General features: G+C 47.0%; 3 protein-coding genes across 11 annotated transcripts in view; 1 reads left to right on the top strand and 2 right to left on the bottom strand.

Moving 5' to 3' along the window:
* GOLGA2 (golgin A2) overlaps nt 1-2,444 on the top strand; it is a 31,559-nt gene extending 29,115 nt beyond the window's left edge. For all 7 annotated transcript variants that reach the window (XM_026689542.2, XM_087944059.1, XM_087944056.1 and 4 more), the window contains one exon: nt 613-2,444. In XM_026689542.2, coding sequence (XP_026545327.2) covers nt 613-860 — 248 coding nt within the window. In that variant the 3' untranslated portion in view covers nt 861-2,444. The remainder of the gene's footprint in view (nt 1-612) is intronic.
* Nucleotides 1-17,600, bottom strand: part of COQ4 (coenzyme Q4) — a 143,395-nt gene that overhangs the window by 61,393 nt on the left and 64,402 nt on the right. The gene's annotated exons all lie outside the window — the stretch shown is intronic.
* DNM1 (dynamin 1) overlaps nt 3,584-17,600 on the bottom strand; it is an 87,298-nt gene continuing 73,281 nt past the window's right edge. The window contains exons 19-22 of one of the 3 annotated variants that reach the window (XM_087944088.1): nt 15,911-16,152; nt 13,729-13,947; nt 8,947-8,984; nt 3,584-5,521 (exon numbers count right to left, since the gene is read on the bottom strand). In XM_087944088.1, coding sequence (XP_087800214.1) covers nt 8,963-8,984; nt 13,729-13,947; nt 15,911-16,152 — 483 coding nt within the window. In that variant the 3' untranslated portion in view covers nt 3,584-5,521; nt 8,947-8,962. The remainder of the gene's footprint in view (nt 5,522-8,946; nt 8,985-13,728; nt 13,948-15,910; nt 16,153-17,600) is intronic. The other 2 variants (XM_087944085.1, XM_087944087.1) reach the window with 2 other exon arrangements.

Raw genomic sequence — 17,600 nt, 5'->3', positions numbered from 1 at the left:
TTCCTTTGAAGGGGCCATCCCTGATAAAGACCCTGCTGTAGCCCCCATACCTGGGCTCCTGTCCCCTACCCCTTCCTCCTCCTGCTCTATCATTACCTGGCAGGGGAATTCTGGGAGTTGAAGTCCACACGTCTTAAAAGCGGCTCAGGTTGAGAAATGCAACTTTTAAGGTGTGCAGGTAATCCTTGACTTAGACACTTTCTTTTGTGACTGTTCAAAAGGCGCTGAAAAAAAAACGAATTAGGACTGTTTTTCACACTTAACGACCATTGCAGTGTCCCTGCGGTCACATGATCAAAATTCAGGCGCTTGGTTCCCATTTATGACAGTCGTAACATCCCAGGGGGGGCTGTCACGTGATCCCCTTTTGTGGCCTTCTAACAATCAGAATCCACAGGGAAGCCGCATCCTCTTCGCAACCGTGAACCACAGCGATTCGCTCAACCACTGTGGCGAGAAAGGCCGTAAAGCGGGGCAAAACCCCCTTAACCGAGGTCTCCTTTGCCAACCTGAAATTCTGGGGTCGTAAGTCAAGGGCTACCTGGTCAACTCCACCGCTGAAGCCCCATTTCTCTCCTCCCTCTCCCTCCCCCCCTCTTTTCTGCCTTCCAGACCTGCGAGAAGTGAACCTGGCGGACGAGGCTGAACTGGACGCCGTCCCTTCACAATCCCACCCATCCCATGGCGACCCCCAGGGCCCCCAGCCCGCTCCTCGGGACCCCACGGCCCAGCAGATCCTGCGGCTCCTCCGCGAGATCCAAAACCCGCAGAATCGGGCGGGACCCCTCTCGGAAACCCCGTGTATCCCCTTTTTCTATCGGGTGGACGAAAACGACGAAGTGAAACTCCTGGTGGTTTAAGCGGGAAGGGGACGTCAAGGGCTCCAGGGGAGTCGGGTGGGGTGGCCGGACTGCCTCGAGGGCACGTCTTGGGCGGGCCTGGGTGGGCCACGCTTTTTGTGCTGGCTGCGATTCACGCCATCCTCCAGTAAAGCTCAGAGTTTTACGCCACCCAACCGCCCATTGGTTCCTCCCATTCACGGCCTGCGAAGTTTAATTCTCTCTACCAACGGTTGCGTAGCCTCTTCCCACCTTCGGTTATTTCGGCTTTCTTTAGATCCGATTTTACGCCCTTCTAACTCCCTTTTAACTCGCATGATCCACTTCGAACCTTATCCGCCCTCTGTCCTTGCCCCTCCCAAGAGTTAGCCGGTTGCCTTTCTAGCGAAACGCCCTCTCTTCCCCCTTATCCCAAATCCCCTTGTTCAGTTACCAAGTTTGGAGGGTCTCCAGGTCTGCTTGGAGCCGGACGGTTTTTTGCGGGGAGGGGAATAAAAGCTGCATTTTTTGTGTGTTTTTTTAAAACTGGACGTACGTTTGCATTAAGAGGTGGAGGGTTTTATTTATTCTTCAAAGATGCGGAAGGCGAGCTTGGAAAAAGGAATAGACTTGGGGGGAATTGAGTCTATCTCTCTCTTGCACGGAATCTTTTTCCTCCTGGGTCGAGCCAAGCTTATTTCAACTGTCTAGATACTTTTAAATATATTTTGATGGTTGTCGGTTTCTCTCTTCTCCATGTGGAGCTAGACGAAGAATTCACTTTATTGTGAGAGAGTGAAGCAGTGAAGCGGTTTGGTTGAAGTTGGTGGTGACTTGGTGTGCGTGGCGCAAGATCCCGTTTTAGAAGGACAACGGCACGTGTAACCAAAAAGAAAGAAAGGATTAGGAGGCGACCCAGAGGTCTAGATTTTAGCGCGGGTTTCTGCTTCCAGGAAAGAGACACCGGTGAAGTTGCGTTTTCCTCCTGGGACAGCTTGCTAGGAAAGAGCCTAACTAAAGCACAGAGGGGAGTTTGAAAACCATAAGAAATTTCCGCTCCAATTTTTTCTAGCAAAACCGCACGTAGACTACCCACCCTCTTTCCAGGTTGTAAGGCAGAAGGAACTGGACCACCAAAAAACGACAACACCCCTAAAACCTGGACAATTTCCCACCATCAGTGTTACAATTCTTCCCTCGGTACATGTTAGGTCAGGAGGCTGGCGAAAGTGGGCTTGCGAGCCGCTGTTGGCACAAGTGTACATATTGTATGTGTGTAATATTTTGTACATACCTTGAATAATAATAATAATAAAAAGAGAGAGAATAAAGCCACGGGCAGCATTTTTCTGGCTGCCGGGAGGCTACCCTAGTAATCTTGTATGATATTTGGAAAAATAAAATAAAAAATTAACTTTAGTTGATGTGGGAGGGGCAAAGCAGGACAGGAATGTGATTTACTGTAGAATATTATTCCATATTTATTAGGTGTGGGGTTTCCAGGGGGAAATGGGAAAAGCAAAGCAAAAGAAGGAAACAAAGTGAACTCACGCGTTCTGTTGCCGAGACAAATTATATCCTGTTATTAAAGAAATTGATCTTTCTGAATAAATCTGTTTCACTTCATCGACGACGTATGTTGCTCTTCTGTCCGTCAGAAGCATCGGTGGGGGGGGCGCGTGCATCCGGGAGGGCATTATCATTTAGTGACTGTTTGAAATTACAAGGGCGCTGAAAAAAAAAGGTGATTTATGATCAGTCTTCTCACTTCATAGCCGTTGCAGCATCCCCATGGTCCGGGGATCAAAATTCAGACTTTTGGAAACTGGTTCATATTTATGACGGTTGCAGCGTCGCAAAGTCACGCGATCCCCTTTTGCCACCTTTCAAGAAGCGAAAGTCAACGAGGAAGCCGGATTCACTTAACAACGGGGTTACTAATTTATCAACCAGGGCAATTCACTTAACAACTGCGGCAAGAAAGGTGGAGCAAAACTCACTGAACCAATGTCTGTCTTAACAACAGAAATGTTGGGTGCAATTGTCGTAATTCGAGGACTACCTGTATCTTCCCCCCCTTTTTTTTTTTTTTTGAAGGAAAAGAAAAAGAAAAAATTAAGTGTGGAAAAAAGTGGTGTTTGTGTTCATACTTTCCCTCAGCGTGGGCCCCACTTTGAGATTTTAAAGAACAATCTGTTCCTTCAGTTGTGTTATGGTTGTGAAATCGCTTTAGTTGTGTGTTTGGCTGCTGTGTGAGGTGTGGGTTTTGTTTTGTTTTCCTCAAGACTGGATCTGGTGTAATTTTGGCTTGTTATTTTTTTGGCATGAGAACTACTGAAAAAGGAAACTTCGGTTTAACCCACGGGAATGTGAACTGAAGTGACCCCGAGTTAATTCAGATTGATCCTCAGATCATTGCAACTTTTATTTTGCAATCTGGCTTGTTGTAGTTAAGCTACTCCCATTAATGGCTGTGTTCACGCAACATGTTTGGTCCAGTTGCCAAGTTAAACTGCTTTGTAACGATTGCACAATGCCCCAAGTCCTACGAGCCCCTGTTAAAACGAACCAAGTTGGTCTCCTGGAACAAACACCGAAAGACCACCAAAAAGTGTTGCAAGAAGGGGATGGCAAAGAAATTTAATCAAGAATAAAATAAGTGAGCAACATGTGTTGGATTCCTGCAGTGAAGGCTTTCCGCATCAAATATGACATGCAAAAGAACCGAGGGAGGATTTTATTGAAAGCATGACGTCTCTCTGTTATACAGAAATAATTTATTTCAGCCAGTGAACAAGAGATGATAGGTCACACACGGCATTACAAGTACTATCAGGACTGCAAAAAAAAAATCACCCACAATTTGGGAGCAATAACCCAGCTGCAGCGACTGAATTACATTTTTATTAGGTGCGTGCCTGTGTGTTACCCACACCCACACCCACAAACACACATTCTTCCTACTCGAGTATTTGCTAAAATCCAACTGGAGGCATTTAAAGGCTTTAAAACATCTGGACACCATATAGATTTAGATCTTTATATATATATGTATATATTTATAGATATTTATATAACAGTAAAGATGTGTTTCATTACTACAATATAACTCATTGGCTTTGTTTAAAGTTCCTTTTAAGCAACCAGGAAGAAAGACGAAAAAAAGGACCAAAAAAAAAAAAAAAAATACAGTTTCACTAGAGTCGTATCTGATATGTGCAAGCCACAAGCTACGACAGAACAAAGCTGTGGGGTTTTTTTTTGTGTTTTTTTTTAAAGATGTGCGTTCGATCATTCCAGGACAGGACAGCTAAGAGGCAGATAAAAGGATGGATGAGCAGAGTTACATGTCAAACGGTGCCTTTGGACTCTCCGGACGAGAGGGACTGGCTTTGCTAGGCCGGCTGGAATTTAAAAGAAAGAAAAGAAGAAAGACAAGGGGAACAAAAAGAAGAAGGAGAAGGATACGGGGAGGAACAAAAGAATTAAAACAACAGTTAAAATACAGAAAGGAACAGACATCAAAACTCAACTCAAACTGCTCGGATCAAGGAACGTAAATTGGAAATGGGGTTGGACTTAAATTGTGGCTTTTAGGAGGAGGAGGAAAGGGGGAGATTTTTGTTTTTTTCCACATTCCTAAATAAGGTAGGTCACAGAACCGGTGCTGAGGGATGTCCAAGTTGGTGATAAAAATGTGTATTTTCTGCCCCCCTGTAATGAAATACATACATCCTGCATGCAAGGAAGTGAATGGAATCACCAGAATACTCAAGACATCAACACGTTTGAAGAGGTCCTTGTTTTGATTTTTTTTTTTTGTCGGAAGCCAAGCTCAAAACATTTACACAGCAAACTCTTTTTTTGGAAAATATCAGCTGGTCCGTTCTGGCTGAGAAGGAACTAGATCAAACCTCGGTCTCTCGGTTGGAAGGTATCATGCCAGAAAAGCTAGCTGAAGCCACCAAGTCTCCTGTTGGGTCTCTCCGAGAACGGAGGGTGACCTCTGAGCGTTGGTTTCAATCGATCCGATCAGATCCTCTGGAAGTCTGCGCCATCCAGGAAGCCCTCCCAGGCCACCAAACCAGTTGGCCCTGCTTGAAAAAAAGGGGGGTCAGCCCCACATCGGGCCCCCGTGGCTGCACCTTGAATTCAATCCCACTTCTCAAGAACATGAAAGCATTCCAGTCCAGGTCCTCTCGCTGAGTGTGGTCCTTCTCAAAAGAGTTTGCAGTACAAGACCATGGGTTTCTGTCTCTACTACAGTAAAGGGGACAAAATGGGCTACGTTGCTACGGATTAAGGGCTACAGCTGACCCAGGCAGGCAGGACACCGAACCCAAGACGAGTTGGGTATGTCGAGGCACGGATGCTCCTGTAAGTCTGCGCTGCGGAGAACTCACGGCATCCACGATTCATGCCCTTTGACTAGGAGGACTACTCTAGGCTCACAAGCAATACGGACGCACACTACTAGACAAAGGGCTCAATTCACTATAAACGAGCATGTTTTTTTTTTAAACCACATGGAGGAAGGGGCAGAAGAGCCGAGGGGATGCTGGGTTGGCAGAGTAGAGGGAAACCCAGGCAGGGGACATGGGCTTGTCACCAGCTGTCTACAGGCCTTGGGTTATAAATCTAAGAGGGAAGATTCAGCTGGTCGGATTAATGTGGCTCGTGTAGGTGAAGAAGGGCCCTTCCGGCTGTGAAGGCAGAAGAGATAAAAAGAAAGCAAGAAGAGAAACACACAGACGGAGATTAGCATGGTGGCCAACTGCAATTGGTCATGCTTCTCACCACCTCATCTTGGCCAGGACCACAGATATTGTGTCCATGTCCCTGACGGCAGCCACTCACTCATTTTAACCCCCTTTTTGCATCCAAATTGCTGATTAAAGAGAGGACGTTCTAGTGACCATTGGGTGGAATCTGGTGGTTGGTCTTCTAGATGGAATCCATCCAGGCTTTCCCAAGCCCCACCACTGGATGGTGGTCCTGGCCCCTAGATGGCTGTTGAGAAGCATGAAGCACAACAATGGCGATGTTGTTTGTCCAAGCGCATGAAGAAAAATGTTATTTGAGATGGAGGTACCCTCTGTGAAGGCCTGTTTCTGAAGTTGACAGCTAGTCATCAACCTGATTGCTGGTCTGCACCCTCTAGGAGCTTCACCCCTTCACTTAGCCCCACATGGGATTCCCCACACCGTCTTCCACCCTTCCGAGCTGTGAGGACCACTCCAAGGGCATGAATGGGGTGAGATCTTTCCTGGAGGGAGAAGCAACCATCAATTATGCTTTCAACTCAAGTACAACTTGATTGGATTCACTGATGGACTGGATTCAACGTGAAATGTTGGAAAATCCAAACTAAGCATATTTTAGAAAGAATTATGGAAGAAAGTTGAGGCTATCTGTCTGAACAAGCCTTGACCTCCATCTCTGAAGGCTTCCAAGGCCATCTTCATTAACAAAGTGCCTCTGTCACCAATTTCCTGAAGTTGCAAGAACTTCATGGCAATGACCATGTAATTTTCATAGGTGCAATATGAAGAGGTCTTCTGGTGTGTTTTTCAACTTCCCAGCCTAGGCTACAACCTTGGTCTTCCAAGATCAACCAAGGTTGGCTGGATGCTGTGGCCTTCATGGGCATTTCTGGTCCATCAACCTCAATTTACTTTGGGAGATGACAAATGGATTAAACGGGAACTTATTATATCAGCTACTTCTTCCAATGCAGCTCTGTGGACTTATAGAAGTGACCACGTGGCCTTTTCCAAGTCACCTCTAGCTGATTTTCTCAGGGCTTCCCACAATCTTTGGTGTTTTTTTTTAACAGTAGGTCCCCAAAGGGCCACAGCGGAGCTTCTTCAGAAAGACCAGCTCTTGTAAGGAGTCCAACAAAAACTGAGTAGCCATGCCTGAATTGAATTGGATGGACCAGAAGCCACGAAGTCAAAAAGACCCTTTAGAAGAAAGACCAATTTTCACCTATTGATGGGTTGTCATGTTGCCAGTTGAGCTACAAGCCTCTGATGTGAGATAAGGAAAGATCTAACCAGAGTTCTGGATGGTGGAATGAGATACATTGGAGATTAATGTGCCCAACCATATACCATTGGACTCACTCTGTTGTTTTTTTTAAAACACAAGAACAACATCTCACGCCTCCATTAAGGTCTGGAGTGCACCTGGTACGGATTGGGCCTCTTAAAGAGGACTTTATCAGAATTTCTATGAAGGGTTTTCTGATTTCATTCCAAGCCCACTGCTTCCTTATCCAATCTCTCTTTCTCTCTCTCTGTTTTTCAAGAACTAGTTAGAAAGAACATCAATAGCAAATGCAGGTTTATGTCATGGTATTCCTTATCCAGTTTAAAAGGAAGCGAGTGTGTTAATATTGGGGAAGATGGGAGGCGGGGAGGATAATCAGGGTAAATCCCTTATTTATTTTTCTTTTGGCGCATAGACATTCCAGGCACACGCACACTCTCACACACAAAGATTGGGCAGGGACTTGGCAATCTGAAAATGTCCAGTAGAGGAACATGTTCATGCAACCCTAAGCAGAAACAGATGAACAGTCTTGATGCATAACATTTATGCTGGTCATAAATGTTGACCTTGGCTGCCAACGCTACAACTGTTTGGTTGACTGTCCATATTCATTTTTCAATGCTTTGGACCTCCCGTTTGTAGAAAGGAGGCGCTTATGTTCTTCCAAATGTTGATGGACTATGGTTCTTAGAGGCTCCAAGCTAGTCAAAGGAGCTGAAATTCACGAATAATCTGGAATAATTCTCTGTTTCTTAACTGCAGTGTTGATTGTTGGGACTTTTGAGAGGGAAAAGCCGCAGCAAAGGCGGGGTTCCCAGCATCAACAAACCACATTACAAAAGAGAGAAACATTCTCAAAGATCGGAATCTTGCAACTGCCCTACCTTAAATTCACACAAATTTATGAAGTCTATTCAAGGTTTTTCCCACCGTCTGTTATTCTTTCCCTCAAATTAAGTGAGAATGGTGGAGTAAGTGCCTGAAACTTTTGAGGGTGTTAGGATGGGGTGTCCGGAAGGCTATGCAGAAAAATATATATAGAGAGAGTTGGGGCAGGCTCTACAGTAGAGAAAATGAAGTCGGGTATAGGAGATGTCAAGAAAACTCACGACGGGAACTGTCATTGGGGGCATTGTCTATGTCTTGTGTGTGATGAATAGGGATGACGGGATATATAACTGGACAGCACCTGAGTTGGGAAAGCATTGAACCCTTATAACAGATGACACTTCTGTTAGGGAAATATCACATTGCCATCTGCAAACCCTGGAGCTGGTGGGATTCAACTGGCCGCCTTCTTATTCTACGTAACATTGCCACACCACTGACAAACATGGACTTGATGCTGAAGACATGACAAACTTCAGCGTTTTAGTGATGAGAAGATACACAAGAACAGCAAAGGACGTTATGGTTCTAAAGTTCTGCCTCAGTCCTTCAAATGCTGAGATGATGGCTCTCCATCCTTCTTAAAAATAGGAGTTGAGGCCCAAACTGCCCTAGAGTGCAATCTAAGGAATGTTCTTCCACAAATGTCACTAAAACATACATAACCCAATGCTGCTACTCTACTACAGTCTGGGTGTACATTAGGAGATGAATGCTGGGAAAGGCTTTAAATAAACAGAGTACACACCAGGAATCAAAGTTGTAGGAACCTAGGTTGTAGTTTTGCAATTTGGGACCCCAGAAAGCAATACTCCAGGCTGAGACAACAATGGGTGGATCAAAACTGGGGACGTCACCCATGTCTATCCCTTCTCTGTCCCACTGCCCAGTTTTGTGGGATCTAATAGGTACACTACCATGGTTCTTCGTCTCCTTCCTACAAACGACGTCTTTGTGCTCCTGAAGATTTCCCCGGTCCTCCCAACAGCCAAGAGGTTTGCAGGCTGGGTGGAGAAAGCAAGGCTATCCCCTACAGACCCCCCCATGCTGCTCTAGGAGAGGCGAGTGGCACAAGGGCGAACTGGGTGGGGCGAGATGGAGAGGAAATGGGACGAGGAGACAGAAAGGTTAACCACACCGACTCGTGCATCAGCGGAGGCCGGGGTGAACACAGCGAAGAACGTACCGGTTTCTGCCAGTCCTCAAGGATCAGTGATAGTGATTCTGAAAAGACAACATGAGAGCAACAGGGCAGTTCAGACACGAAGGCAGAAGGGTGGACAGCTTGGAGAAAAACGCAGGGACTCGCGTACCCCCACACAGAGGCCGGTGAGAAGAAGCGAGGTGAGACCCATGCTGGCACTTGCCCCAAGCGCACAGAGAAGACAAAGCAGGTGGTAGTCAGAAGACACGGCTATAAACCACTGCGCAGCGGACACAGAAAGAGACAATGGGTTCCACGCAGTTGTTGGGACTCACACTCCCTGGGAGCATATCAACAGTGCACACACAGGCCAAAAAGAGGCAATCAGCAGTGGGTTGGACTGGGGTAAATGCACACACTGCATACCACAACGCTGCTTGACGAAGGCCTCATCATAGTCAAGAAGGTGACGTCTCTTGCTGTGACCCACAATTTGGTGTCCGCTCGGCATTGGGGTGACAGCTCACATAACCCAATGCGCTTTGAGGGTCTTGATTGTGTAGACAGGGAGGGGGGGAGGTCTACCCTGTGAGGGCAGACCTTCAAAATACTCATCCCAAAGTATTCCAAAACAGGAAGGCAGAAGGATCCTTCTGGATACAGACAGATTCACACACAAACACACTGCAAAGTTTGATGTGCTTCTTCTCCATCCCACTCCGGGCGCCAATTTTTTTTCCTCCCACAAACGGGAAGAAAAAGAAGCGAGGGGAGAGAAAGAAGGACAAACAATGACAAAAATGAAGATGGTGGACTCCTAGCAAGAGGACAAGGCCATCTGGCAAGGGTGAACCAACTTATTCTATATACAAGAGATGGCCTAAGGAGGCTTGGTGTGCCATCTCAGAGGTTGGGTTGTGGTGGTGAAGGGACGCCATATAGGAAAGGAATTACACTGGTAGTGGAGGAGGAAGAGAGAGAGAGAGAGAGAGAGATTCTGCTCCTACTTGATTTGGGAGATAAATCTTAAAGGTGAATTTCTTTTAGTAGATCCCTTGTGAGATAGAGTAGGCCACAACCTCTACTGAAGGACTTCCATCTGAGGAAAGCTGATGGAAAGCTGACTCTACTTCTCATGGAATGCCCTACCTTGGTGAAATGTTTAATCTCGTGATGACCAGCTGCAATACAATTACCTCTTGAAGGTTGTTCTACATATCTTACAAGGAGTGATTTGACCATTTGGACAAAAAAAAAAATCAGCACAAAGCTGGAGGGCATCCTGGAGGTCTTCTAGTCCAGCCCCCTGCTCAAGCAGGAGATCCTATGTCATTTGAGACAAGTGACTGTCCAATCTCTTCTTCAGAACCTCCAGTGATGGAGCACCCACAACGTCTGAAGGCAAAGCTGTTCCACCAGTTGATTGTCCTCACTGTTAGGAAGTTTCTCCTCAATTCCAGGTTGCTTCTCTCGTTGGTTAGTTTCCATCCCTTGTTTCTTGTCCTGCCCTCTGGTGCTTTGGAGAATCATTTGTCCCCCTCTTCTTTGGGGCAGCCCCTCAAATACTGGAAGACTTGCTATCAAGTCACCCCTAGTTCTTCTTTTCTCTAGACTAGCCCAACCCAAATCCTGCAAATATGGGAGGGGACCTGCAAATTCTTTTTCCATAGTAGCTGGAATGTAGAGGTTCCAGAACATATCTAGAGCCCAAATGAGGAACAGGAACAACACAGTGATCCCCTTACATTTCTTTCATGGTACGTGGAAGAATTCGGGGAGATGAGGATCAAGCTAACGGCAACTTCTGACATGTGACCCAAACTTTCATGGTGGGCTGTGGGGCTATGGAATGGGGCAGTTGGTTTATATGCCTGAAGGGAGGGAGACCCATTGATTTCCGCCCCTCTGGACTCTCCTGCCTGTATATAGAATATATAATCTGAATGAAGGGATGGAAAACAGAGAAATTGAGGAAGAGAATGGAAACAGACCCTGGAGAGGACGGACACTGAAATTCAGCCCAAATGGAAATAAAGGATTGTCCACAAGAAAGGAAGAAAGGGGGAAAAAAAGGAACCAGAAAATGAGGTGAGATGGAGGAAAAATCAAAACAAAGCTTGCACAAAAGTAGCAGGACATGCAAACAACCAGAGAGACAGACATAGCAAAAGAAGAAAGGAACAGAATAATCCTCTAGGCATCTGGAAAAACAAGGCACCAAATGGGAATGCTGTGGGTTGAAACAACCATTAGCCCAACACAACGCAGCTTGTTCAGCATAAACCAGCATCTTGTTCCATTTCTAACTCATCCCCTTCTGTGCTACGGAACATCAGGCAAAACCTCAGGCAGCCTAAGATTTGAGTATATATATATAAACATTCCCAAGTTTTTCTACCTTTGTGTTACATTTAAAGTTGAAAGCAAAGCTAGCCCCCATTCACAGTTACCACGATGGTGAAAAAGTAACCCATTGCCACCACTCCTCGCGTTGACGGAGCAAAGGAAACTGAAATAAGGTGACAAGAGCAGTTGGGGTCCAACTTGGTGCCTGTTTCGTTGCCAGTCCCAACTCTGGTTGCTAAACGAGGACTCCCTCTAGTCTTCATACAGCTGATCAAAGAAGCAGCAATCAGGAAGATGTGCCTCCTGAGATAACCCCAAACTTTGTAAGCGAGGGCAAAGAGGAAAAGGGAAACAGAAAAATTGGACATTTGAGGCCGTGCCCTCGTTCTCTTGAGTTTTCTAAAATCACATAAGCATCGGAGGCGTTTACAAATTCTGGAGAATCCATGGCTAACTATGAGAAATAAGCAGGAGGTATGGAATTTCCCTCCTCGAGAACCAGGAAACGTTGAATTCTGCACTTACCTCTAGGTGTTTTTCTTTGCAACCAAATTATCAAAAGTGCAAAACAAAATGTATCCCCGTTACACAGATATTGCTTTACAAAACCCTGCTTCGTCTCGGTATAGTTCAACTGAACAGCAAACCAAAAACAATTTGATGCATATAAAGGCAAAAATCCCACCGCAAAGAGGCCTTGTTGCCACTGGATCCAGAACAATTGACTTCTCTTAAATGCGCCTGATTCCCCGGAATTGGATTACTGTTTTAATTCAGCAGGACATCTGTACCCCAAGACTACAAACTTAGGGCTGTTCCCACAAAGAAACATGTTGCGGTAATACAAGGCCATTCCTGTTTTGCAGGACAGAATTCTTCTACACTTCACTGTACAATAACATATTTGGCTTTGTGTATGTGTGTGTATATCGTTGGCTTTTGTGTTTTTCCAGGTGGAAGTTTGCAAGATTTTCCCCGAGAAGAAAGGGTGGATCTAATCTGGAAGATGAGATCATCCCACTTTAGATTCTGCCTTCTGCTTAAAACCTGACAGTTTTTTTGTGGCCCGCCAGCTGCCAGCAGAGCTGGCGGCAGATTCGGGGGTTGGGGAAGAACCTGGGCCAGCTCTGGAACCTGGGGAAGGCTCTGATGGATGCTCAGCATCAAACACAGAGATAGAGCCAGGGTCGTCCAGCATTTCCCAGCCACCAGAGAGGCAACTGCCTTTGGAGTCAGAGTTGAGTGAGGAGGAGGAACAGCTGGGGCCTGTTCTAGATGCGCGTATGCACAGAGAAGATAGGAGAGGTGAACAACGGAGGACAATGAGCTGGCTCAGGAACCAAAACAAATGTGGATGCTGACTGGCCCTTCCCTGGCTGAGGAATAAATAGGAGGAAAGGGGAGTGGTTTCATTGTCACAGACAACGGTTCGCATTTCTGGGAAGTTTGCTCCTTGTGTGTTTTGTGTGACAAAGACTGCCTTGCCAGAACTGAGGTTTGTCTATTTCTCTGTGTGAACTGACTTAATTTGCAGCCTCCCGGCTGGGAGCTAGCAACCTTGCATTTATCATAATGAGCTGATATGGACTATTGTTTCAGTTAACTTCTTGCAGGACTCTTGCCTGCACTTTCTGTTGGTGAATGCAGCTATTGTTGTGGTTAGCTGGTAGCAGATGGGGACGGCTGAGGAGAGCGAGGACTCAGATGAGGAGCCAGGACCATTAGGGACTGGACTGCTGCCTTCCGAGATTGTGGGGGCTGGCAGCAGCGATGAGGTTCCCGAGGAACCTGTGCCAAGTGCACGCAGGGCTGCTTGCAGGAAAGAGCAGCTGCAGCAGCACAGGCGATTCGGGAGTAAGGCTGCAAGGTAATGGTCCCTCCTTCAAGAAGATAAAAGCCAGCTGTGAATCCGACGTTCTTTGCAGGAAGCAAAGACGTTTTGAAACTCAGCCTCGTGGACATTACAGTATCTTAAGTTGGTATTTGAAGACTCTTCTGTTGTGAAATATTTCTTATCTGTGATTCTTGCACAGTTTTGGTGAGGTTTGTGTTTATCAAAGTTCATTAGTTTGCAGCAGCCTTTTAACCGGGGATTCGTAAGAATCATTCAAAGGTTTCTGTTCCCTTTGGTTCGTGTTTGTTTTGTTGGAAAAGAGTTTGGGTCAGAACAGCGATTGCCAATGTGTAAATAAAGAAGGGGTTTTTTTTTTTTGGGTGGGGAGTCTTACTTCCTGCTTCTGTGAAGCCTGGGCCAAACGGAAAATCCTTTTGACATTCAACTACACAAAGGGAGCATGAAATACCTACTCACCCACTTCCCAAAGAATCCCATAAGTGCCCAGGACAGCAAGCATTGGCCCCGTTGTTTACAAGTGATGCAACACAACAATTTGGTTAAAGGACGCCCATTCTAAAACTCCTGGAAATAAAGTCGGTTTGAGTTCCACTGCCAATCGTGCGTGGCCTGGTCTCACCTACCTTGGGACCCCTGGGGGCGCGCGGTTGGGCCGCGAGGGGACTTGCGGGGGTGGCCCAAAAGGATCAGGAGAGGCCCCCGGCCTGGAAGGCACAGGCGGAGCACCACCGAGGCTGGGTCCACCAGCAGGCGGAGGTCCAGGAGCTGGTCCCCGCGATCCAGGTCTGGCGGGAGGGACTGCCGGCGCTCTTCTTTGCGGCGTGGGGCTGGAGGTGGGAGACCTGCCAAGGGAGAGAACGGGTCAGCTGGAGGGGTCCTTAGCGGAGACGCCCCAAAGAGCATTCAAGAGAGATGAAGGCGGTCGGATTCCGGGAACGGGTGGCCCTCGACTTGCAACGCTTCGAAAAAGGTGACTTATACTTATGACCGTTTTTCACACTGACGACCGTTGCAGCCTCCCTGTCATCACAATGGAGACGTTTGGCAGCTGATGCGTATTTGTGACGGCCGCAGCCGTCCCTGGGAGTTCCGCGATCCTCCCCTTTGTGACCTCCCGACCAGATTCGCTTAACAAATGGGTTACTAATTTTAACGACCACAGGGATTCGCTTAATAACTGTTTCAAGAGAGGTCGCAAAATGGGTGGCAAAACTCGCTTAAGAAATGTCTCACTCAGCAACAGAATCCAGATTCGCTTCCCAACCGGGTTACTCGCCGACCACCTGCAGTGACTCACTTAAGGACGGCGGCAAAGAAAGCTTGCACCACGGGGCCAAATGAACATCTCACTTAACAACAGAAGTTTGTGGTCGTAAGTCGAGGACTACCTGTATTTGCGTCTGCTGGTGCAATGGTCCTTTCTTGTTTGCCACCGTTGGTCGCCCAAAGAAGCCAAATTAAATCCTGGCCACCCATATATGAGCTTGGATGTGGCATGTACATACAGGCTATCCCGGACTTACAACCACAACTGAGCCCCCAATTTTCCGTTAAGTGAGTTTTACCCCATTTTACCCCCTTTTCTTGCCGCAGTTGCTCAGTGAAATCCCTGCAGTCGATAAATCGTGAAGTCAACCTGGCTTCTACTTTACTTGTCAGAAGGTTGACAAAAGGGGGGTTGGATGTGACACACACACAGACACACAGTCAGTTTTGGAAGCCATATTGAGACAGCCACACGGCCACATTTTGAGCCTGGGAAAATGAGAGTTTCTTGGAGTGTATGTAGTTCCAACAGGGGATGCGGAATAACGTCACCGTTCCACAAAACCTCCACTCCAGCAAATAACTCTGAGACAGACATCTTCTCAAAAGTTTTAATTGGATAGTAAACTGGCACAACTGGGAAAGTCCTGGGTTTCCTCGCAATAAGTCAAGAACTACAAATCCATCCCCTGCACCCATCATCGCATCACATGCCCCCATCACCATCTGTCCCAACTTGAGACTTCCCATCACTTAGGTGCAAAAGAACGTGACCTTGAATTAGAAAAAGAATGTTGTTATGTCTAGCTACATACACTCCAAGAAATTCCCCCCTCCCATTGTCCCAGGTTGAAAATGTGGCAGCGTGGGAGCATCTGGCCTCAAGATGGCTTCCAAAGCTGACACACACACACCCCGGAACGCTGCCACCCATCCTAAGTAGGAGTCGGTTGCCAAGCGGCTGAATTTCGATCGCGTGACCGTGGTGGATGCCACGGCGGTCATAAGTGTGAAAAACGGTGCGGGGTCCCTTTTTCCCCCAGGCCTGTAATGGGGCCTCCCAGTGGGCTCTCCAATTCTCACACTTGGTAGAACAATTTTTCCAGCAATCTGTAAGCTCCTGTGAAATGGCCAAGGAAAGACCTACTCTGAAGGATGAAGGATTCAAATGGACTCCTATCAAAAAAAGGCAGGAAGACAACATGGTCTTCTAAGGTGGCCAAGGTGGAAAAGAGTTTGGAGAACTGGCCAATGCCACCTCTGAACTGGCCCCGCCCCCATCTATTCTCTGATCGGCTGTGTCTCCTTTTGTTGCCCTGCCCAGGAGAACGGAGCTGGAAAGCAGGTTAGTGGGGTGGGGAGGGAATGGGGATTTTGCAGTGACCTTCCCCTGCCACGCCCACCAAGCCATGCCTACCAAGCCATGCCCACAGAACCGGTAGTAAAAAAAAAACTTGAATCCCACCACTGCGGCCACCTATCCGGCTGGGCAGAGGCGCCAGGAAGGTCAGCGGGGCCTCCCCCCTGCGCCTCGGGTACCTGCGTCCGGACGGTATGTTCTGCACCTGCAGCCAAGAGTCGTCCACCGGCGGAGGCAGCGGGGTGCTAATGGTTGTGGTGTTGATGTCCCCGATGATGTTCAGGGCCTCTCTCAGGGCGTGGTACATGCGCAGCATCTCGTCGCGATGCTGGGCTTGTTCGGCCGACTCCTCCATGAGGGTGTTCTGGTCACCGCAGGAGTAGAGGTTGGCGAGGAGCTCGGAGTTGATGAACTCCTTGGTCTGCCAGGGAGGAGGCAGAAGACAGAGGTCATGGTCTGTGTCAACTGCTGGTTTGGTTCTACAGAGGAACGATTGAGTCTGTCATCTGCACCTCTGTAACTGTCTGGTTTGGCTCTGCAACCCAACAGGACAGACACAGACTCCAGAGGGTAATTAGACAAAGGTAAAGGTTCCCCTCGCACATCCGTGCTAGTCTTTTCCAGCCCTAGGGGCCGGTGCTCATCTCCGTTACAAAGCCGAAGAGCCAGCGCTGTCCGAAGACGTCTCCATGGTCATGTGGCCGGCAGGACTAAACGCCGAAGGCGCGCGGAACACTGTTACCTTCCCACCAAATTAGTCCCTACTTTTCTACTTGCATTTTTACATGCTTTCGAACTTCTAGGTTGGCAGAAGCTGGGGCAAGTAGCGGTAGCTCACTCCATGACACGGCACTAGGGATTTGAACTGCTTGAATTGCCGGCCTTCCTGATCGACAAGCTCAGCGTCTTAGCCACTGAGCCATCGTGTCCCTTCAATGAATAATTAGGACTGCAGAAAAAAAAACAATCGCTACCAACCTGCCTTCCACTGCACGAGTCCAAAAGAGGGCAATGAAAACATCTACGGACCCCTCACATCTTGGACATAAATTGTTTCAACTTCTACCCTCAAAATAATGCTATAGAGCACTGCACACCCGAACGACTAGACACAAGGACAGTTTTCTGAGTGCTAGAGCCCACTGCAACTACATAGCCAAAAAGGCATTAAGAGTTGTTAACCTAATCCTACGTAGCTTTTTCTCTGGCAATATCACACTACTAACCAGAGCATACAAAACATTTGCTAGACCAATACTCGAATACAGTTCATCAGTCTGGAACCCTCATTACGTATCTGATATTAGCACAATTGAGAAAGTCCAGAAATATTTCACAAGAAGAGTTCTCCACTCCTCTACTCGCTGTAGAATACCTTATGCCACCAGACTTGAAATTCTAGAACTAGAAAACCTTGAATTACGCCGTCTTCGGTCTGACTTAAGCATGGTATATAAAATCATACATTGCAATGTCCTACCTGTCAATGAATACTTCAGCTTCAACCATAACAACACAAGAGCACACAATAGATACAAACTCAAAGTAAACCGCACCAAACTTGATTGCAGGAAATACGACTTCAGCAATAGAGTGGTCAATGTCTGGAATACTCTACCCGACTCTGTAGTTTCTTCCCCAAACCCCAAAAACTTTAACCTTAGACTGTCTACTATTGACCTCACCCCTTTCCTAAGAGGTCTGTAGGGGCGTGCATAAGCGCACCAACGTGCCTACCGTCCCTGTCCTATTGTTTCTCTATTCTTTTATTTTTCTTATATGTACCCATCTCATGTATTCACAACTATGTATACACTTATACTTATTATCTTGTAAACAATTGACAAATCAAATAAATAAATAAAAATA

The sequence above is a fragment of the Notechis scutatus genome, chromosome 15 (genome assembly GCF_049901735.1).
Source record: "Notechis scutatus isolate UNSWTSFEM ecotype Mainland chromosome 15, rNotScu1.2, whole genome shotgun sequence".
NCBI lineage: Eukaryota > Metazoa > Chordata > Lepidosauria > Squamata > Elapidae > Notechis > Notechis scutatus.
The sequence above is the reverse complement of the archived record's forward strand: the minus strand, read 5'-3'. Positions and strand labels throughout refer to the sequence as shown.